Below are 24,061 nucleotides of genomic sequence, written 5' to 3'. Positions count from 1 at the left end.
GGTGGCATTTCACCTCCACAAGGACTGTACAGTGGTCACTTTTACTAATACTATCATGGACAGATGCATCTGCAGCCTGTAGATGGGTAAGGATGAGGTCAAGTATGTTTTCCATCTTGCTGGTTCCCACACCACCTGCCGCAGACCCAGTCTGGCAGCTATGTCCTTTAGGACCCGATGAGCTGGATCAGTAATTGCTGCTGCTGAGCCATTCTTGGTAAGGGACGTTGAAATTCCCACTCAGAGTATATTTTGCATCCTTGCCACCCTCAGTGTTTCCACCAAATGTTATTCAAGGAGGAGTACTGTCTCATCAGCTGAGGGAGGTCAGTACATGGTTACCAAGCAGGAGGTTTCCTTCAGGAATGACCTGAAGCCATGAAACTTCATGGGGTCTGGAGTTAATTTCGATGACTTCCAGGGCAACTCCCTCCTGACTGTGTACCGTTGTGCTACCACCTCTGCTGGTTCTGCTCTGTCAGTGGGACAGGACATATCCAGGGATGGTAAAGATGGTGTCTGGGGCATTGTCTGTCAGATATGATTCCCTGAATACGACTACGTTCAGGCTATTTCTTGATTAGTCTGTGAGACAGCTCTGCAAATTTTGGCACTAGCCCCCAGATGTTAGTCAGGAAAACTTTGCAGGATTGACTGGGCTGTTTCTGCCATTATCTTTTCCAGTGCCAGGTGGCCCATCTGGTTTCATTTCTTTGTTGAGACTTTGTAGTAATTATTGCAATTAAGTAGCTTGTTAGACCAGTTCAGAGGGACGTTAAGAATCAACTACATTGCTGTGGCTCTGGAGTCACATGCGGGCCAGAGCAGGTGAGGTGAAGGACAAGAGTGAACCAGATGGATTTTTCTGACAATTGGCAATGGTCAGGAGATTCTTAATTCTAGATTGTTGTTTTAGTGAAGATCCATCTATTCAGGGCAGATTCTCCCAAGTCAGTTTTGCAGATTCATGAAATTTAAGAACTCTGCGCAACACACTCAGGAGTCTTTTCCGATTGCATTAATGGAGTGTGTGGGAATTTAAGGCATCTTTGACTCTGTCAGTAGGTTCTTTGTCCTTTAGTATCCAGAGGGAATTAATGTGCATCTGCCTACCCAGATAATATAGATAGAAACAATACTATGTCCCTCGTTTATCATTGACCTTCCAGATGAGAGAGTTTTGATTACGTCTATGGGTGATCCTGTAACATAATGATGACCAGACTCTTTCTAGGGTAACACAGTAATATCCTGTTAAAGCACAATAGCAGATATTCTGTAGGGACTTCTATGGTTCTGCAGTAGTGTCCCTAATTCTAATCCGGGAGGCCTGACATCAAATCCCACCTGCTGGAGAGATGGATAATAACATCTCTGAACAGGTTGATAAGAAAATATCTAATACCAGATATTCTAGATCCATACTTCTCAAACTTTCTCTGCTGTGACACCGTTTCAATTCATGTGACACTGGGCTGTAAATTTAGTGGGGTGGGGGTGGTACAGAGATATTTAGTAGAGTGTAGGTAAAGACTTGAGCATGCCTCATTGCTCTTTTATCCCTCAATTTTTTCTTCTCCTTCCCCCCCCAAATCTCCTCCATCTTCTTCAGTTCCCCATCTCCTTCATTCCTCCATCTGCCCCCTCTCCTCCTCCTCTCATCTTAACCCTCCCCATCCTCCCTTCTTAACTTTCCTCCATCTGCCCTTCTTAAACTCCTCATTTCCCCCACTCCCTCCCTCGCATTAACCCCTTCTCCCTAACCCACCCTCCATAACTCCCCCAACGCTTTAACAACCCCTCCATATCCCTCCTCTCCTTAACTGCATCCTCACCATCTACCCCACTCTTCTCTTTCAGTTCTCATCTCCAGCATGAGAGAAGTTGACAGGATCCATAATTTTTCGAATAACAAAATACCCACCTATTCACAGGTATTTGCAATTGTAATAATTAGATCTCAGACAGCAGCTCATTAGACCATGTAACCAACAAGAAAACCTCCAGAGAAAATAAAGAGGCCATGTTGGTGACAGAACTCTGATTCCTGATGAAGGGCTTTTGCCCGAAACGTCGATTCTCCTGCTCCTTGGATGCTGCCCGACCTGCTGCACTTTTCCAGCACCACTAATCTTGACTCTGATCTCCAGCATCTGCAGTCCTCACTTTCAGTCAAGATCCACGGCAGACATTGCTGTCTCTGAGCCCATCACCCCAACATTTCATCTCATCTCATCTCATCTCATGATCCATAATTTAGCAAATCCTGCTCAGGATGTGACAGTACCTAAAGGCACTTCATTTAAAGGGGGCAGCATCTGGGTATTATTATGTTTAAAGGAGATAATATGTGGGAACCACTGTGTTGTAAGGAACAGAAGATATTATCAATGACATGAAGTGGAGTATTTGGATGTCAGTATGTTCCACAGGATACTCAAGATGTAATTACATCACTGAGACCTAGAAAAGATATATGTCCATGTACTACAATCAGTTATACGCACCTATATATATAGGCCTTGCTCATTATAGCCTCCAGCCGGTCATTGAATTCTAGAAAGGTCGTGTACTGTTAGGAAAGATTAATGAAACATTAATTCAGTGATATCAATACATTTGCACTTGGCATAAGATATATGGCACTGACCTGAAAGCAACAAAATGTAATCATGAAACAAATCAGTTGGCAACTGTTTAACTTAATTAATAAAATAAACTTCATTATCTTGTGTAAGTTGAGAGTAAACCAGAGTGACAGATTTCATACCCACCCATATTGGTCACTAATGCTAGTGACTCTTGCAGGTCAGCCCAATTAATATTGAGCTCATGTAGTCTAGAATGCATCACAAAAAAGGATGGTGAAAGCAGTTCAATAATAATATCCAAAAATAATACATGCAGAATGTTTAGATATTCTTAAGGCAGAGGGAGATAGTTCGTGATTATCAAGGGAATGAAAGATTGTTAGAGATGTGCAGGAATGTACGATTGAGGTTAAATTCAGATCAGCCATGATCTTATTGAATGGCAGAGCAGACTCAAAGTATCAAGTGGTCTATTCTTATTCCTTGTTCATACATACTTGAAAAGGAGAAAATCGCAGGGTTATGCAGGAAGAGCAGGGAAGAGGTCCTAGCTGGATAAAAGCATGATGGGCATAAAGATCTCCTTCAGTCTTATGATACACCATGAAGGTTAAGCTAAGGAACCACACTATTCATCAGAGTAGCTGGACAATGTCAGAGTCAGAGAGAGATTGGAGTTGTTGGATAGTGTCAAGGTACCAGGAGGAAATTAACATCTTTGGATGATATTGTAATGATCAGAGGCAAATGGTATGTTTCAGACTTGCTGCTGTTGTAAAGAAATTAGGTTTATGCAGGCCTAGAAATTGAACTTGAGTTTTCCCCAGTATCTGACCAATATTAATCCCTCAATAAACATCAGTAAAACAGATTCCCCATTCATCAGCATGTTTATGTGGGAGCTTGCTACATGTCTAATATCCAACATTACAACATTGACTGCACTTCAAAATTACTAAGTTGCTAATAAATCACACTGAGATGTCTGAACACTGGGCAAGGTGCTTTAGAAGTGTAAACACTTTTTATTTCTTTCTGATTGTATTCAAATATGATATTCCTTTGCCAACAAGCTATTTCTAGTGACAGTAGATTTAATAGTTATAAAGTCTCAATATTCAAGAGAAAATATCAATAAACTCACCTTCATGAGGCGTGGGAACCTTAATACAGGTCTGAAACCTAACTTAATGTACAAAATGTCCAGAGGCAAAAGCGACACTAAGTCCATCTAGAAATAAAGTCAAAAAATGTACATTTGCCAGTTAGTTTCTCTTTTCTGCTTTTGAAGATTTCTTTTTCCCTCTCACCTATCAAATCTATTCTGAAGTGATGGATCAGTTCTATTAATTTAGTCATTTGCAAGTACAGATACACAATCCTTTATCCAAAATCCTTGGGGCCAGTTGCTTTTCCGAATTCAGAATTTTTTGGGTTTTCAAGAAAATGACATTTTCACAGTGAAACAAACAGCAGATACGTGTGAATAGAATGAACGCTGAGACACAATTGATGCCTGCCAGTGCTGGGCCACGCTGCCACTTCACATCTGAGTGATGTGGTTCAAGTGGGTGTGGATTTGGTCACCTGTTTGCACACCAAAGTGACACTCCACACTCCACAAAAAAATTTCAGATTTCGGATTTTGTGGATTTTGGAATTTCGGATAAAGGATTGTGTACCTGTACAGGAATGATTTTGCTCTCTCACACACTTTGAAATATGCACACAAAATATCTAACTAATAAAAATAATATTGCACATGTCATTGTTATTCTATCACTAAATATTCACCATCCTGTTCATCAGGATGTGACTGGTGGTGTCCCACAAAGTACTGAGACTGGACCTCAGATATTGGTGATCTAGATGTTGGAATATAAGGAAACACATACAATGTTCTAATGATGAAAATAAACTTGGCAATGTAAGCCATGTGATGGATACGTAAAAATATAGAGATATTGATGAATGAACGGGTGAAGCTGCGGCAAGTTGATTTTGATACAGCTAGATATGAGGTAACTTTCTTTGGATCTAAATAGAAAAGGTAGAAATATTGGGGATCCAGAGAGTCTTGGAGGGTCTGGGTACATTGATGATTAAATTTAATGAAAATAATCATAAGGAAAACAAAATAATTGAAAGGGAATTCCTTTCTTTATATGTAAAGCACTAGACTATGCTAGAGTCAGTTAGCTAAGTTGGCTGGATGACTGGTTTGCAATACAGTGTAATGCCAACTGTGCGGTTTTCATTACTACAATTGTTGAAGATACCATGACGGACTGTCCTCCTCAACCTCTTCACCCTTAGGTTAAATGGCCCTCAGTTTAAATATCTTTTTATTAGAACATAAGGGGTAGGAGTTATATTTCAGCTATATAAAGATCTGGATATATCACATGTGAACAGTTGTTGGCACAACACCCTGAAAGAAATACAACTTGGATTTAGATTATTTGATTAACATTTTCAACATATTAAAAGGAACAGTAAGGATAGGCAGAAATAAACTAATTCTGTTGTTCATTTCTATTGTTTGTAAACTAAGTCCAGTGAGCTTAGTCTAAGAACTAAAGGGAGATCTTTCAGAAATGAACTTACAAAATAATTCTAGTAGAGGTTTGAAACACTCCTCCAAGGTGGCGATTGATGCTAGTTCAATTGTTGATTTTAACCAAAATTTGATAGATTTTTTTGTTAACCAAAGGGACAAAGGCAAGTGTGTGTATTGTGGTTGCAGTTCAGCTATGATTCAATTGAATGTCAGACTGGCTCAAGAGGCCAGATGGTCTTTTCCTGTTCCTCAGTTCTTAAGTATCTACTGTCTTGACTCTATTATTCCTGGTTATGTTTGGTGCTATTTGTTGGCAGACAATAGCACAAAGCTACCATCTTTTGCCAGAAACATCAAAAGAACACAGAAGCACTATCTTAAAATCAGAGTAGTCAGCAGTATAAACAAATGGTAGAAATTTGGAATTTTGAATGGCTGAACAGGCTTGAGAGGCTATTTGGCCTACTGTTCCATAGTGGGTGTGATGGAAAGATCTCATGTCCAAAAACTGAGTTAGCTCTATGCCTGGAAAACCTACCGCTGCAAACCTTGTTTCTCTGGGCATTAAAAATTCCACATGAATTCCCATATACTCAATGATAGCTGATACTCATTGAGTAATGACGTGACGATTGTCTAGCATTATTGAGGTGACAAAAACATTAGTGTACATAGAGCCGTCCCCGTGGCTTACACTAACACCTTACCACCACGTTGTCAAGGGCATTTAGAGATGAGCATTAAATGCTATCAAAGCCTATCTCTTGTGAAAGTACATTAAAAAATTATGAAATGCACAATCTACTTGTGTCACTCTGTAGTTATTGCTGTATTAAAAACTGCACACTCACTTTGGGCAGTTGGAGAGGATGCTGAAGTGACACTGGAAGATAAATTAGATGGCTAGACAAGGAGGCATTCAAGCCTAATGGGCCATAAATGCATTTTCCATGTGGTTCCACAACTAAGAAACTGCTGAGCAGAAGACCATGGGAAATTCACAGTGATCACAGTGTACTCCTGAACATTCATAGAGTTATGTAAAATATTCAGTATGGAAAGAGGCAATTCACTGGAACTTATCCAAGCCGATGCTTTGTAAACAGAAATTGCTGGATATTTCCCTCCCCTCCCCTACCAGGGATATATTTCCCTCCCCTCCCCTATCCAGGGATATATTTCCCTCCCCTCCCCTATCCAGGGATATATTTCCCTCCCCTCCCCTACCAAGGGATATATTTCCCTCCCCTCCCCTATCAGCGTTCCACAAACCAGGGTTATATTTCCCTCCCCTCCCCTATCAGCGTTCCGCAAAGACCAGGGGTATATTTCCCTCCCCTCCCCATCAGCGTTCCGCAAAGACCCCACCACCAGGGATATATTTCCCTCCCCTCCCCTATCAGCGTTCCGCAAAGACCCCACCACCGGGGATATATTTCCCTCCCCTCCCCTATCAGCGTTCCGCAAAGACCCCACCACCAGGGATATATTTCCCTCCCCTCCCCTATCAGCGTTCCGCAAAGACCACTCCCTTCGTGACTCCCTCGTCAGGTCCACACCCCCCACCAACCCAACCTCCACTCCCGGCACCTTCCCCTGCAACCGCAGGAAATGTAAAACTTGCGCCCACACCTCCTCCCTCACTTCCCTCCAAGGCCCCAAGGGATCCTTCCATATCCGCCACAAGTTCACATGTACCTCCACACACATCATCTATTGCATCCGCTGCACCCGATGTGGCCTCCTCTACATTGGGGAGACGGGCCGCTTACTTGCGGAACGCTTCAGAGAACACCTCAGGGACGCCTGGACCAACCAACCCAACCACCCCGTGGCTCAACACTTTAACTCTCCCTCCCACTCCACCGAGGACATGCAGGTCCTTGGACTCCTCCACCGGCAAAACATAACAACACGACGGTTGGAGGAAGAACGCCTCATCTTCCGCCTGGGAACCCTCCAACCACAAGGGATGAACTCAGATTTCTCCAGTTTCCTCATTTCCCCTCCCCCCACCTTGTCTCAGTCGGTTCCCTCAACTCAGCACCGCCCTCCTAACCTGCAATCTTCTTCCTAACCTCTCCGCCCCCACCCCACTCCGGCCTATCATCCTCACCTTGACCTCCTTCCACCTATCACATCTCCATCGCCCCTCCCCCAAGTCCCTCCTCCCTACCTTTTATCTTAGCCTGGCACCCTCTCCTCATTCCTGATGAAGGGCTTATGCCCGAAACGTCGAATTTCCTATTCCTTGGATGCTGCCTGACCTGCTGTGCTTTAAACAGCAACACATTTTCAACTGTGATCTCCAGCATCTGCAGACCTCATTTTTAAGCTCAGCGGGTCTGGCAGCATCCTTGGAGAGAAAGCAAAGTTTATGTTTCGGGTCCAGTAACACTTATTCAAAACTGATTGTAGCCAGGAAAAAATGGGGTGGGGGGAATGGGCGGAGTAAACAATAGGCTGAATGGAGACCAGAGACAGAGAATTGGGCAGACAAAGAATCGGGTCATGATCAGCCCAGGAAAATCACTAGCTGTTAATGGGATCATTAACACAAAATGCAGACAGGGTGATTTGCAAAAATGATCCTGAGCTTCTGGTTGGCTGCCACTTCAACACACCATCATGTTCCCTGGCCAACATCTCAGTCTCAGGCATGTTGCAGTGCACCAGCAAAGTTTAGCACAAGCTGGAAGAACAACATTTCATTTTTCGCTTGGGGACACTGCAGCCTTCAGGACTCAATATCAAGTTCAGTAATTTCAGGGCCTGAGTATCTTCCCCCAACTCCTATGCACTAGGCCTTGTGATCACATGGGCTGCTACCACAGCCAACCCTTTGTCAGCTACTAATGGTCTCCATTATTGATTTTCCCAGACTGACCATTCCTTTGCCTGCCTAACTGCTGTTCTCTGTCTCTGGACTCCATCCCCACCTATCGTTTACTCCTTTCCACCACATTCAGCATATCTACCAATCATTTTCCTAGCCACAATCAGTTCTGAAGAAGAGTCACTGGACATGAAACATTAACTCTGCCTTCTCTCCACTGATGCTGTCGGACCTGCTGAGTTCCGCAAGCAATTTCTGTTTTTGCTTCAAATTTCCAGCATCTGCAGTTGTTTGGTTTTTAAAATGTGAGTAATGCTTACTTCAAGAGGTAAAGTGTGGTGGAAGTGGAGTTTCATGAAATGCAGGAAGAAGGTCTTTGATCTACCTTTCTTTTAGCATCCTTGGTTTGATTTACAAATTGTGCAGTAGAAGAAGCAGATAAATCAGGAACGGGTATCATTAGAAATTGTTAGTTCAGTCAGTATTTTAAGTACTGTATAGTCTTATCTGCATTGTAAAGTTTATTGCCAGTGCTAAAACCTATTGGGACATGTAATTGCTAAATAATTAGTAATTATTAATTATTAACACACAGAGCAGATGTACTGTGACTGCAGAAAATAGGAACTTCTGGATACCAGTGATCTAGGATAATCACATCTTCGATAAGTACTTGCAACTTCGGGTACTTCAGCTTAGAGATACAGAGCTGGGGAAAGTTATCTGTACTTTTTTTAGAGAAGATATTCACACTTCTTAGGATGGTGTGTTCTGAATTATTCAGTGGTCAGGGATGGAAAGATGTGACAGCAAATGAGGTAGGTAGAGGAAACCAGAGAGCAGAAATGCAGGAGCCTCCATTTTTGCAATTGTTTCACAGATTTGAATTTTCTTAGCTTGTTTGGATAAGAGTGAGGGCTGCAGGATGAATGAGCTAACTGACCAGGGCATTCGGTACAGATAGGCATTCAAGGAAGGGGCTTAAAAATGAACACAGTTGTATTAGGACAGTATACTGAAAGGAGTTAACACCCTCTCTGCAGCAAAGGGCATGAGTGCAGAAAATTGTGCTGTCCTCCCAATACCAAAATTTGGGATATCTGCTCTGGGCTACAGAAGGGAAGGATCCAGTGGTCATGGTCTATTTCTGTAGCTATGACATAATTGGAACTGGTAAAGAGGTTCTACTGAGAGAATATGAGAAGTTTGATGCTAAATTAAATCAATTAAATTTGCAGAACTTCAAAGATAATAATCTTTGGATTACTATCTCAGTCATGTGCAAATTAGCAAAGGATAAATAAGGTAAGGTAAATGAATGTATGGCTCATTGACTGATGTGGAAGAAGTGGGTTCTGGTTTGTGGGGCACTGGCATCAACACTGGAGAAAGTGGGATCTGTACCATTAAGATGGTCTTCACCAGGACCATGCTGGGACTAGTGTTCTTGCAATGCACACTACAAGGAAAGTAGAGAGGACTCTATGAGGGGGTTGAAGGCTGAAATATTCGGTAAATGTAACAAACTAAGGGATAGAATCAAAACAGAAGAGCAACATAGTAATGTGGAAAATGCAGATCAGAATGGAAAGGACGGACAGAAACAAAACATATGGATACACCAGCAATCAAGACTAATTGTAACGCAAATGCAAAAAAAACTAAAGACTATGTATCTGAATGCGCATAGAATCATAAATGAATTGATAGGGAACATTGAATTGAATAAATATGATTTAATAACCATTATGAAGACACAGGTGTGGGATGACAATTCAGAATTGAGGTCTAAATATTGAGCAGTATTGACATATGGCATTCAAGAAAAACAGGAAGCTAGGTAAAAGTGGACGGAGCTCTCCTAATCAATGATATTGGTGAAATAGTTACAGATGACTTTAATCAGTAGATTAGGGTATAGAATTGGTTTGGGTGAAATAGGTGAAATAAATCACCAGTGGGAATGGTCTACAGATCCCTGAACAGCAACCACAATGTAGGAAGAAGTAGACAAGAGGAAGTATTAGTTGCTTATGAAAAGGGAGAGTAATAATCACGGAAGATTTTAATCTACAAGTAAACTAGAAAAATTAGATTGGTAATAATGGCCTCAACAAGGAGCTCATACGACACTTTGGAGTTAGTTTCTTATAATAGAATATTCAACAGACAGTAGAGTAGGCTATAGTACTGTGTAACATGACAGGATTAATTATTGACCTCAGATTGAAGGCATCTCTGGGAGCAGTGATCATAATTTGAAAGAAAATCTATCTAAGACTAGTATTTTACACTTAAATAAGGGCAAACATTTGGGCATGAATGCTGAACTGGCTGAAGTGAACCAGGATATTAAGCGAGCAGATGGATCAGTAGAGAAACAGTGGTAAACATATAAAATTCTACTTGAGAGTACTCAGCTTGAGTACATTTCTACTATAAATAAAAATTCTAAGGGAAGGACCCACAATCCACGGTTAACTAAAGAGGTAAGGGAAATGTCACACTGAAAGGAAAAACATAATGGCTCAAAGATGAGTAGAAGGTCAGAGTATAAATAACAATAGAAAAAAGACTATAATGTTAATCAGGAGAAATAAGTTGGAGCATGAGAGTAAGTTAGCAAGAAATATAAAAACTGATAGAAAGAGTTTATATATATATAAAGGAAAAGATCAAGTAAATTGAGTGTTGGTTCTCTAAGGAGCGAGAATGGGAAGTTAATAGCAGATAATAAAGAAATGAAAGATGGAATGAGTAAATATTTTGTTTCTGTCTTCACTTTAATAGTTAAGAATAAGAATGCAGAGTATTTTCTAAACAGAGAATGGCTGTGAAATTTCAAGGTGCAACGGGATATCACTGTTCTACTGAGGAGTCACAAAACATCAGCATGCCAGTGATTAAGAAGGTTAATGGAATATTATCTTTTGCTAGGCGAAGAACTGAACTTAAATTTAAGGATGTTATGCTTTTGTTATACAAGGCAGTACTGTTAGAACACATCTGGAATACTGTGTGTGTTTTTGGTTTCCTTATTTAAGGAAAAATGTAATAGTGAAAGGCGATTCAGAGGAACTTTACTAGTTACTGAAAAAAATAATGTAACACAAAGGGACTTGGGGATATTTGTGCCTGAAGGCTAGCACACAAGTGCAGCAAGTGATCAGGAAAGCTAATAAAAAAGGGCTGGCTTGGTGTTCAATGGTGAGCACTATTGCCTCACATCAACAGGGACCGGGTTTGATTCTGGCCTGTCTGTGTGGAGTTTGCACATTCTCCCCATCTCTATGTGGGTTTCTTCCGAGTGCTCCAGTTTCTTCCCACAATCCAAAGATGTGTCAATTAGGTGAATTAGCCATGCTAAATTGCCCATAGTGTTCAGAGATGTGTAGGTTAGGTACATTAGTCAGAGGGAAATGTCGTGTAATAGGATAGGGGAATGGGTCTGGGTAGATTACTCTTTGGAGGGTCAGTGTGGACTTTTTGGGCCAAATGGCCTGTTTCCACACTGTAAAGATTCTATGAAATTAATACCTTCAATGAGTAGGTTATCACTTGAGTAAAATTTGGACAGGTTGGCTTTGTTTTCACTGAAGTTTAGAAGAGTGACGTTATTGATGTATATAAGATCCTGAACAATCTTGACAAGATCGTGGAAAGGATATTTCCTATAATGGATGAGTCCAGAACAGGGCACATTGTTTTAAAATTAGTGGTCGCTCTTTTAGGACAGTGATAAGGGGAATTATTTTCTTTCAGAGTGTTGTGCCCCTTGGAAATCTGTCTCAGGTAGAGATGAGGTCATTGAATATTCTTAAGTGAAGGTAGTTAGATTTTTGTTAGGCAAGGGAATCAAAAGCCATTGGTGTTGCAGGGAATGTGGAACTTAGAGCACAAACTTATCAGCCATGATCTTATTGAAAGGCGGAGCAGGCTTGAGGAGCTGAATGCTCCTACTTCATATGTTTGTTCTCGCATAAGGCTTCTCCTGCTTTTCAGAATCTAACCCCATCAACAAAAGTTTATGTTCCTTTCCCCCTCGCATTTACCTAAATTCCCTTCAAATCTCTCCTATTTCCAAAGCCCACTGCAGCATCTAGGAGAATGCCCTAAAAAAGGTTTTTACAAATAAATTGATATACCATATTTAAAGCAACTCATTCAAAGACTGCAATATAATACTTCGTCAGTTTCACAAGACTCACCTTGAATTTAGGTGTTTTCATGTAATTTTCTCTCATAGGCTTTATTGCTGTCTGAAATATAGAATCACAGAAGTTAATCTACTAAGGTAGCCTTTTACTTATTGGTTCCCAAGAAGCTCAAATAGAAGATATTAATTTGAGAGTGGATACTGCACATTCATAGAATCCCTACAGTGTGGAAACAGGCCATTTGGCCCAACAAGTCCACACTGATTCTCTGAAGAGTAACCCACCCAGACCCTTTCCCCTACTACTCTACTTTTCCTTGACTATGCACCTAACCGATAGATCCCTGAACACTATGTCCAATTTAGTATGGCCAATTCAACTAACCTGCATGTCTTTGGACTGTGGGAGGAATCGGGAGCACCCGGAGGAAACCCATGCAAACATGGGGAGAATGTGCAAACTCCATACAGACAGGCGCCCGAGGCTAGAATCAAACCCAGATTCCTGGTGCTGTGAGGCAGCAGTGCTAACCACTGTGCCACCATTTTTGGATGTCAACAGTTCCTAATTGAGATTTAAGTCTCTGTAACCTAAAAATAACAGCATTGACTTTTGGACAGCCACCAGCCTTTCATATCATTGATGCTGGACCTTATAAGCCATGCCCCATTCTCCCAAATAGTATTTCTAGCTCTTAATGCAGTGTCAGGTCATCTCATAGAAACCATAAGTCGCGCTCTGTATAAAACATGAAACAACTCACTAAGAGCCTTTCGGTTGCCGTTATAGTTATTTTCATCCCAACCAAGTTTCCTACTGAAATGGTTTGCTCATGTGCTCTGAAGAGAGGTTTGCTCAGTTTGAAAAGAACTACATCATGATTTTCTGAACTGAAGGTCAATTGTGGAGCTCAGTCATATGTTTTGGAGATTGGACTGGGGTGTACAAAGTTAAAATAGCCCAATAGGTTTAATTGGAAGCACTAGTTTTCGGAGCACTGTTCCTTCATCAGGTGGTTGTGGAGTACACAGTTGGAAGACCAGTTGTAAGGCTATAAATTCTGTGTCTTACAATTGTGTACTCCACAACCACCTGATGAAGGAGCAGCGCTCTGAAAGCTAGTGCATCCAATGAAACCTATTGGACTATAACCTGGTGTTGTGCGATTTTTAATTTCAGTAATATGTTATTATATCTGCCACAAACTAAAGTTACAGCAGAGATAGAGATTACACAACTATGACAAATCAGCCAGTGCATTATGTACAAATGCCTTTTTCCAAATATCTACATTTTCATAAAAGATAACCAAAATGCATACACTATCATTTATAGTGACAAGTTACCCAATATCCATAGCCAGCAAGGAAAATAATTATTAATTAACAAAACTGGATTTTAATTATATCCAGTCTAATTTCCATCAGTTTCTGAACATGCATTGCATACATAATCTAAATGTCATGCAAGTCTTTTACTGGCATGTGTGAGCAATGGCTTTGAATGTTCATCTGGTGTCTGCTCATTCCAAGGGCGGTATTTCTTCTTTGAGAAGTTTAATTCCCATAACAAAAGCTTTTTCCATTTCTGTTGCTGGAGAATGGTGCACATCTATGAATGATAGTCACTTTGTACATTGTGCACACAGTGAGATCAAATCTCTCTGATCAGCTGCCTGAAATGAAGGAAGAACATCTCTACTTGTATACATGTGTATTTGGCTGCAACAATATATCTGGTAATTCACAGTTACTGCACGGATCAAGGTGACAACTGCTCTATACAGGTTTCACATTGCCACGTAGACTGACTCTTTTTGAGAGTGTTGAATGTTTGCCCTCTAACTGGCAATTTAATGGTCAGTTTTATCAAAGTGAAATTTGGCTTTTTGTCCCTTTACCTTGATTTTATTCACTGACATCCATTGCTTCTTCTGCTTCAATGGCGTTATTTTGCTATTGCACCAGTAATTTGGATTCAGCTTGACATTGGTCTTTAAATTGGACTATAGTCTCCACTCTATTGGAGTGGATTTGCTTGATTTCATTATGATCCCTTTGGTGATTTTCATTGCTGTATGTTCTTGCCATTTGATTGGAGATAGCATGGAGATAATGCATGGTGTTGAAATTTGTGATCATCCAAGATGGAGGACAGGAAAAATTTCTGCCTGTAACAGCTGCTCCTTGTTTGAGGTATTTTAGATGTGATTAGCTGGAGGTGATTTCCTCGAATTCCAGGAGCAGCAATTACTGTTTTATATGTTGTTGCCTTTTTTTGGAATTTTGGGAGAAAAAAATGTCAAAACCACAACAACAGTTTTAAAAGGGAGAAGAACAGACAAAGGAAGCACATGGTGAGGACAGTGCAGGAGAGAGAGAGAGAGAGAGAGAGAGAAAACCTGCATAGTTACTGCCTTTGCTGTTTTGAATTCATATATCGTTGGACGTCGGAGTGCGTCTGGGAAAATGAACAAACAGTGAAATTCACATCTGATCTTGGAGGAAACTGTTTGGGCGAAGTTCACAGCACAGAATCAGATAAGTTAATTTTTGTTTTAAGTGTGTCCAACAGAAGGCTGCAGTAGTGAGTATAGTGGGTTCTTTCTTGATTATATGTTTTTGGAGATATGTCTCTTGATTAAACTTAAAATACAAGCCATAACTATTAATTTAACCTGGGGCAGTGTTTTGTAGAGGAATATGACGGTGTTATTTTCTGGGTCTGTAGATTGTGAAGGAGCAAAAATGGCCTTTAGTACAGTGATATATACTTCTTGTCAGATGTGGGAGGTTAAAGAGAGTTTAAGGGTTACTACTGATTATATCTGCCATAAATGCTGTTGGATGCAAATCTTAGCAGATTGAATGGATCGGTTGGAGAGACAGTTAGAAGCAGGTATTTGCAACAGCAACAGTATGTGATGGATGGCAGTTATAGGAAGGAGGGGGAAGTCTCAGATACAGCCAGATAGATGGATTAACTCCAGGAAAAGTAAGAGAGGTAGGCACCTAGTGCAGGATCTTTTGAGGATATACACATTTCAAACAGGTATGCTGTTTTGGAAAATGTAGGGGGTGATGGATTCTCAGGGGAATGTAGCATGAACAGCCAAGTTTCTGGTATTGAGACTTTCTCTAATGAAATGAGAGATACGTTGGCTTCCAAGAAATCAATTGTGTTAGGGGATTCTGTAGTCAGAGGTACAGACAGACATTTCTGAGGCCAGCAGAGAAAAAGCAGAATGGTGTGTTGCTTCCCTGGTGCCAAGATCAAGGATGTCTCAGAGAGGGTGCAGAATGTTCTCACGGGAGAGAGGGGTCAGCAAGAGGTCATTGTCCTATTAGAACCAACGACATAGGAAAGGGAAAGTTTGAGATTCCGAAGGGACATTACAGAGAGTTAGGCAAAAATGTAAAAAGGATGTCCTCGAGAGTAGTAATATCTGGATTACTCCCAGTGCTACGAGCTAGTGAGGGCAGGAATAGGAGGATAGACCAGATGAATGCCTGGCTGAGAAGCTGGTGTATGGGAGAAGGATTCACATTTTTGGATCATTGGAATCTCTTTTGGGGTAGAAGTGACCTGTAAAAGAAGGATGGATTGCGCCTAAATTGAAAGGAGACTAATATACTGGCAGGGAAATTTGCTCGAGCTGCTCGGGAGGATTTAAACTAGTAAGGTGGGGGGGTGGGACCCAGGGAGATAGTGAGGAAAGAGATCAATCTGAGACTGTTACAGTTGAGAACAGAAACGAGTCAAAGAGTCAGGGCAGGCTGGGACAAGGTAGGACTAATAAATTAAACTGCATTTATTTCAATGCAAGGGGCCTAACAGGGAAGGCAGATGAACTCAGGGCACGGTTAGGAACATGGGACTGGGATATCATAGCAATTACAGAAACATGGCTCAGGGATGGGCAGGACTGGCAGCTTAATGTTCCAGGATACAAATGCTCCAGGAAAGATAGAAAGGGAGGCAAGAGAGGACAAGAGAGTGGCATTTTTGATAAGGGATAACATTACAGCTGTGCTGAGGGAAGATATTCACGGAAATACATCCAGGTAAGTTATTTGGGTGGAACTGAGAAATAAGAAAGGGATGATCGCCTTATTGGGATTATATTATTGACCCCCTAATAGTCAGAGGGAAATTGAGAAACAAACTTGTAAGGAGATCTCACCTATCTGTAAGAAAAATAGGGTGATTTTGGTAGGGGATTTTAACTTTCCAAACATAGACTGGGACTGCCATAATTTTAAGGGTTTAGATGGAGAGGAATTTGTTAAGTGCGTGCAAGACATTTTTCTGATTCAGTATGTGGATGTACCTACTAGAGAAGGTGGAAAACTTGACCTACTCTTGGGAAATAAGGCAGGGCAGGTGGCTGAAGTGTCAGTGGGGGAGCACTTTGGGACCATAATTCTATTAGATTTAAAATAGTGACGGAAAAGGATAGACCAGATCTAAAAGTTGAAGTTCTAAATTGGAGAAAGGCCAATTTTGACGGTATTAGGCAAGAATTTCCTGAAGAAGGGCTTATGCCCGAAACATCGATTCTCCTTCTCCTTTGATGCTGCCTGACCTGCTGCGCTTTTCCAGCAACACATTTTTAAGAACTTTCAAAGGCTGATGGGGGCAGATGTTTGCAGGTAAAGGGATTGCTGGAAAATGAGAAGCCTTCAAAAGTGAAATAACGAAAATCCAGAGACAGTCTATTCCTGTTAGGAAAGGCTGGTAGGTACAGGGAATGCAGGATGACTAAAGAAATTGGGGGTTTGGTTAAGAAAAAGAAAGAAGCGTATATAAGGTATAGACAAGGTAGATCAAGTGAATCCTTACAAGAGTATAAAGGAAGTAGGAGTATATTTAAGAGGGAAATCAGGAGAGCAAAAAGGGGACATGAGATAGTTTTGGCAATAGAATCAAGGAGAATCCAAAGGGTTTTTACAAATACATTAAGGACAAAAGGGTAACTAGGGAGAGAATCGGGCCCCTCAAAGTTCAGCAAGGCAGCCTTTGTGTGGAGCTGCAGAAAATGGGGGAGATACTAACTGAGTATCTTGCATCAGTATTTACTGTGGAAAAGGATATGCAAGATATAGGCAGTAGGGAAATAGATGGTGACATCTTGCAAAATGCCAAATTACAGAGGAGCAAGTGCTGGATGTCTTGAAATGGGTAAAGGTGGATAAATCCCCAGAACCTCATCTAGTGTACCCGAGAACTCTGTGGGAAGCTAGAGAAGTGATTGCTGGGCCTCTTGCTGAGATATTTGTATCATTGATAGCCACAGGTAAGGTGCCAGAAGACTGGAGGTTGGCAAACGTGGTGCCACTGTTTAAGAAGGGTGGTAAGAACAAGCCAGGGAACTATAGACTGGTGAGCCTGATGTTGGTGGTGGGAGAGTTGTTGGAGGGAATCCTGAGGGACAGGATGTACATGTATTTGGAATGTCAAGGACTGATTAGGGATAGTCAACATGGCTTTGTGCGTGAGAAATAATGTCTCACAAACTTGATTGAGTTTTTTGAAGAAGTAACAAAGAGGATTGATGAGGGCAGAACGGTAGATATGATCTACATGGACTTCAGTAAGGCGTTCGACAAGGTTCCCCATGGGTGACTGATTACCAAGGTTAGATCTCATGGAATACAGGGAGAACTAACCATTTGGATGCAGAACTGGCTCAAAGGTGGAAGACAGAGCGTGGTAGTAGAGAGTTGTTTTTCAGACTGGAGGCCTGTGATCAGTGGAGTACCACAAGGATTGGTGCTAGGTCCACTACATTTTGTCATTTACATAAATGATTTGGATGTGAGCATAAGAGGTACAGTTAGTAAGTTTGCAGATGATACCAAAATTGAGGAGTAGTGGACAGCGAAGAGGGTTACCTCAGATTACAACAGGATCTTGACCAGATGGGCCAATGGGCTGAGAAGTGGCAGATGGAGTTGAATTCAGATAAGTGCAAGGTGCTGCGTTTTGGGAAAGTAAATCTTAGCAGGACTTATACACTTAATGGTAAGGTCCTAGAGAGTGTTGCTGAACAAAGAGACCTTGGAGTGCAGATTCATAGCTCCTTGAAGGTGGAGTCGCAGGTAGATAGGATAGTGAAGTAGGTGTTTGGTATGCTTTTCTTTATTTGTCAGAGTATTGAGTACAGGAGTTGGGAGGTCATATTGTGGCTGTACAGGACATTGGTTAGGCCACTGTTGGAATATTGCATGCAGTTCTGGTCTCCTTTCTATCGGAAAGATGTGAAACTTGAAAGCGTTCAGAAAAGATTTACAAGGATGTTGCCAGGGTTGGTGGATCTGAGCTACAGGGAGAGGCTGAACAGGCTGGGGCTTTTTTCCCTGGAGCATCAGAGGCTGAGGGGTGGCCTTATAGAGGTTTACAAAATTATGAGGGGCATGGATAGGATAAATAGATAAAGTCTTTTCCCTGTCTTGCATGGAAAAATATAAAAGAGACCTAAGGGGCAATTGTTTCACACAAAGGGCAGTATGGGTATGGAACGAGCTGCCAGAGGAAGTGGTGGAGACTGGTACAATTGCAAAATTTAAGAGGCATTTGGATGGGTATATGAATAGGAATGATTTCGAGGGATATGGGCAGGACGGACTAGATTGGGTTGGGATATCTGGTCGGCATGGATGAGTTGGACCGACAGGTCTGTTTCCATGTTGTTCATCTCTATGACTCCATCTGAATTCTGAACTCATGAACTGAGGGTCATTGTTGTTCATCATAATGTTTGGAATGCCATAATGAAGAAGTGTGTTTTCAGGCATTCTTAGTGTCAGTTTTTGTCATCAGTTGGTTTAATTTCTAGCAGTCAAAATAGACAACCAGTTCCTACAAAAGCATACTGGTCTATTTCAAGTTTCATCCAGTGTCTCTCTAGGATGTCATGCATTATAAGCAAGTCATTACCATAGTATGCATTACAAGTATGGCACTAGCTGATTGCTCATATTTCGACAGTAGAACACTTCTTTCGCATTCCTCTGACTAGACTCAATTCCTTGATGACCTGCATGGATGTGTTTCAGAACCTCAAGTGTTCGGTATTATACCTCTATTTCCTTTGTACAAGATAGCATCTTGGATTTTCATTTTATCTCTATGTGCCCAATACTGTCTCGTAGCAAAAGGTGTGTTCTTAATACTTTCAGGCCAGCTCTTCATGAATACTTCTTGCAGCACTTGGAAGTTACATCTTGTTGCATGTTCTTTGCTTTATTTCAGTATGCTTGTCTTTCAGATTCAAATGACTGCTGGTTTTGTGACTTTCCGTGCATGTTAAGCTGTTGTTTCTTATTGAATCTAGAAGATTTTGCACTCTGTTTTAGCATTTTAAACTTCCCTCATAAGCTACTCTGACAGCATATCAGCAATGCACATCTGTTTCCCTCACTTTTACATCATTTCTCAATGATATCTTTACAAGTAAGGTTATTTTCTTTGTTGGTGTTTTGGAACGAATAGAATTAGTCTGAAAGAGATACTTTGATGTGACATCTGGCTGTACTCCATTTTCATTTTAACTCTCCTTACCAGGTGTTAATTAAACTGCAAAGATAACAGCCAGGCACTCTGAGCACAGCATTGTTCGGGTTGTGTTAATGCCTGAATGGAAATGAGCTGGTGGTTCTTGCTGCATAGTGGTTGCTGCAAGTCCTATCTTGCATGGATTGCACTGTAAGGTGATTTCATCATTGATTCAAAGTACCACAGAACTGGATGTTATCATCAATAGTTTTTTTTATTCTCGTAATCAAAGCCGGTAATTCTGCTGCCCAATATCATTGCACATCCTTAGCAGTGAGTTTGTATCGAGTTCACACTCTGATCATGAATTAGGCAAGAATTTTGCATGAAGAAATGTTTGCAATGCATTTGTTAGTTACTGAATCTCAAGTACAGCTCTCATTTTGTCAGGATCCAGGTGAAGTCCTTTTCTAGTCAATGCATGACCTATGTAATGGCCTTCAAACATCTTTAATTGCATTTTTTTTCCCAGATCTTCTATCTTGTTTTTCAGACTGGACTTGAGGGAAGCTGAAACTCTCTTCGGCAGCTACTAAGTTGGTATCACACACTCATTTATTCTAAGGTAATAATCACCAGGAAGATATACAAGACCTGCAAAAACATTTTGTTGTCTTCTAGGATTGACTTGACAGTGAATGGCTTAGTAGCCTGCCTGTATAATGCTGCAAATCTCTTCTGGCACATCAGTCCAAGTTTTGGAATTTCCTCAGTTGAGATGAGTAGATTTTGTTTAACCATTGCTATCTGGAACTCTACATTATCATTCTTCTCAATGTACCATTCATTTGTCTTCTTCAAATTAGTGCTGTTTTGTCATACGACTTTAATTGTACATTTGAGGGCTTCAAATGTCTTGAAGTACTTTTGTGAAGCACATCATGTTACATGAAGCACTAGTGTGAAATGAACACTTTACATTCATTTGATGCTCTCTTTCTGAACTCATCATTCTAACATTCACCAAGTATTTATAAGCTTTCGACCTACATGCCAACATGTTGTATGGTGTTAAGTATTTTCTCAGTATTATTGGTTGACGTTTCTCTGGCAGCCAACATTGCAAGTTTACTCTGCTTCATTCCAGCTAAACAGCATGAAGAGTAATTCCACTCACAATTACAACATCACCTTTCCTGAGTAGATAGATTTCCTTTTCGTTTATATAGTGTCCTTCAAAATATTTATATCCTGCCCTCTGACCTTTATCTTTCTGCTGGCTCTTCTGCAATTATTTCATTTTTTACAATATATTATTCTCGTTCAATCTGAAACCTAGCACTGTATAATGCAAACCCTCATCTGTTCTCCCATTAATACTCTCTAGCTGATGATTGGCAGCCTCAGAGATTCTAAACATTTGCTGTATTTCTTAAGAGCAAGCTTATCCTCTCTCAGTAGGCAAGTTCTTTTGGCAGAATCTCTAATGCTTAAGACAATCCTATTTCTGATTAAATCATCTTTCCATTGCCCAAACTCTCAGGATTTGGTGAGTTATATCAATGCCATCACATACTGACAAATAGTCTCCCATTCTGTTTCAGTTCAGATGTTGAACATATGCTGTTCATATGTATCATTAATAAAGGGTTCCAAGAATGTTTTCTAATCTTTCATAATCTTTCCTGTATGTCTTCTTAGCTCCTTAGTGAGGCTTAGGATATAAAACACCTTGTAACACTTTCTCTAGCAATAAAAATATTGTTTCTTTTGTTTGCTCAGTTTTCTTATTTAATTTTATAGCTATCTCAAAGCTTTGTTACTGCAAGTAGAAAAGTTCCTGTTGTGTCTCATATCTTTTTATTTCCACAGCAGCTGGGACTGGAAAATCCAGAGGCATTCCAACCCACCTCGTATTTCAAAGTTTCAGACTGTTTCAATTCTTCCTTGCTAACGTTTTACAGTAGCTGGCTCTCTTGCAGCCCTGAAAATTCACTCAATCTCAGCTTCACACTTTTGACACCATGTTTCAAAATAATATGTTTGATGGCTCCCACAAACCACAGTGAAAGCAATTGTAACAGAGACAGAGATCATACAATGGCAAGGCTGCAAATACACTGTATAACGATATTGCTCTAAACAACAATCACTTACTTCCTCCATGCTGCCAACCTATTAAGGGACAACATATGCCAAGTACATCTGAATACAATGGGGTCACAATGCAGAAAATGACAGAAACAGAGTAGATGCGGTGGGCTGTCAGCCCACATTAAAGCTGGTTGCGTTTAATTTAAGATAATTCAGACATTTTATTCAGAATTCCCAAATTTGTGAGCCCAAGAACCAAATTTAGACATGTACAAGATTCATGTCTGAAATGCTGAAACACCTAGTGCTGAAAATAAAAAAAATCAAAGCCCAATACGATTAAAACAGTGACATCTCATGAAAGTGAAGAGATTCAAATTTTAGACTTCATTATCACATGTACTCAAGTACAGAAGTTTGGGAGGACAGTGAAAAGTGTATAATGTCGCCATACATGGTGCCACCTTAGGCACCAAAGTACCTAGTTATGCACAATTTACTTCTTGCAATAATGTTAGATTTTGCGTGTTTGCAGTAGTTCCAGGTCACTTTAAATCTATGTAATTTACGTACAATGGGTGGAACTTTTATCTCCAAGTGGCAAACCAGCTTTTGTGATCTGGCCATCTTGATAACTTAAATGAAATAAATGTCAAGTGGAGTATAAAAATATTGTTTAATGTTAAAGTGACAATATACTCCCATAAACCTCAATAAATTCTAATAGTATGCATTAATGTACTCAAATGAAAAAATTGACTATTGAAATATATGTTCAGAAATTGCTTGTCATCCTTACTACCTGAAAGGAGGCAAAACTGCAGTCAAAATGTTGGAAACAATGATGTGTGATACAGAATGAAGAACTGCGGGGGTTTGTGCTAATGGTGTTCATGAGAATACAAATTGCTTTTAGAGGCAACACATGGTAGAGAGCAAACACTGCATGAACAATGTTTATTAATTACTGTGGATGCAATTAAAGTGAATACTCACTATAATGTCTCCTCCTTGAACGAACTGAAGACGAGACTGGAAAAAAGCCATATCTATCACGTAAATCAGATCACAGAAATAATCCATCAACAGCCATAGGTGGACATTATCAGGTGTTTGATAAGGAAAAGTACAACGCACAGGGATTAACCAGACATTCCAATTCCAGGCGAAGACCACAATGGATAACCACAGCACATATGTTGGATCTATTACAGGAGAAAACAATAACTGTGCTTTACATCGATTTATATATAGAATACAGATAGAGTCAATATTGCATCATTCTGTGCTGTTTAAATAGCAGTAAAATTCAATTGTAGCTGATTACTAGACACAGCAATGTAACCCTAATTGGCCAAGTTCAGCAAGTTCTAAATCAACAAAAATTGGCAAGTTAATTTTAATTTATCAATAGTAGTAATACAAAAGTTCTAATCACAACATATTAGCAGTATGCTTTGTAACTATACAGAAAGGTGCATATGGGTATAATACAGGGATGAATGTCAGGTGATATTATAAAGACAGGGTGTATTTAATGTATAAGAAGTTGATACTGCTGAGAGCTTTGGAAATAAAGTAAATACAATACCGAATTTGGTTCAAATTCATTATTTAAAACACAGATGCGTCAATATTTTGGAATATTGCATTGAATGATTTTGCATTGCCCTCAAATGATAATAATGAACCTGGACAGGACCAACAAGAACCAACACCATTCCCAACGCAGCGTTTAATATCTGCAATGCTAATGTTAGACAAATATAACCTAACAAGTCACCAACGGATGAGTATTTATCTAGCAGGAGCAAGGAGTATTGCCAGTGGAGGGATGCCTGCTAGCTAACTACACTTTACATTACAGGCTTCAGTCTCAAGAAGATATCGAAGTGGATAAGAAGTTGGTGACATGAACTTCAAGGCAATATCAGTTGCACATTAGCAGACCTTGCAAGTTTGAAATGGAAACTTATCAGATTCTGTCGGCAGACCGTAAATTTTTTAAAAATGCAAATGTGATTTTACTGTGCAGTGAATCTTGTCATTGAACTATGGGGTCTTGTTTACCTGTCAACATAAAGATAAGGTTAAAATCTAAGTTAAACCAACGGTCAAATCTCCAAGCAGTTTTTCAGCAAGTCAGGTAGAGTGTGGTCAGATTTTAGTGATGCTGCATAGATTGGTTTTAGATAAATAGGTAACTAAAACTTTGGTCTACTCAATTGCCCTTGATGGATAACAAACATACAGTCAAGGAAAGTTGTAACTTGGATTACCAGTCTTTGCTGAGTTTGGCTGTTCAACAGTTGAACTTTCTCCCTTT

At 40.3% G+C, this 24,061-nt stretch overlaps 1 protein-coding gene across 1 annotated transcript in view; it reads right to left on the bottom strand.

The window, feature by feature from the left end:
• cngb1a (cyclic nucleotide gated channel subunit beta 1a) overlaps positions 1–24,061 on the bottom strand; it is a 136,950-nt gene that overhangs the window by 54,821 nt on the left and 58,068 nt on the right. The window contains exons 11-14 of the mRNA XM_060837514.1: positions 22,728–22,940; positions 12,196–12,242; positions 3,736–3,822; positions 2,508–2,572 (exon numbers count right to left, since the gene is read on the bottom strand). Of these exons, the coding sequence (XP_060693497.1) occupies positions 2,508–2,572; positions 3,736–3,822; positions 12,196–12,242; positions 22,728–22,940 (412 nt within the window). The remainder of the gene's footprint in view (positions 1–2,507; positions 2,573–3,735; positions 3,823–12,195; positions 12,243–22,727; positions 22,941–24,061) is intronic.

The sequence above is a fragment of the Hemiscyllium ocellatum genome, chromosome 17, assembly GCF_020745735.1.
Source record: "Hemiscyllium ocellatum isolate sHemOce1 chromosome 17, sHemOce1.pat.X.cur, whole genome shotgun sequence".
NCBI classification, from domain to species: Eukaryota; Metazoa; Chordata; class Chondrichthyes; order Orectolobiformes; family Hemiscylliidae; genus Hemiscyllium; species Hemiscyllium ocellatum.
This window is presented reverse-complemented; position numbering and strand designations above follow the sequence as displayed.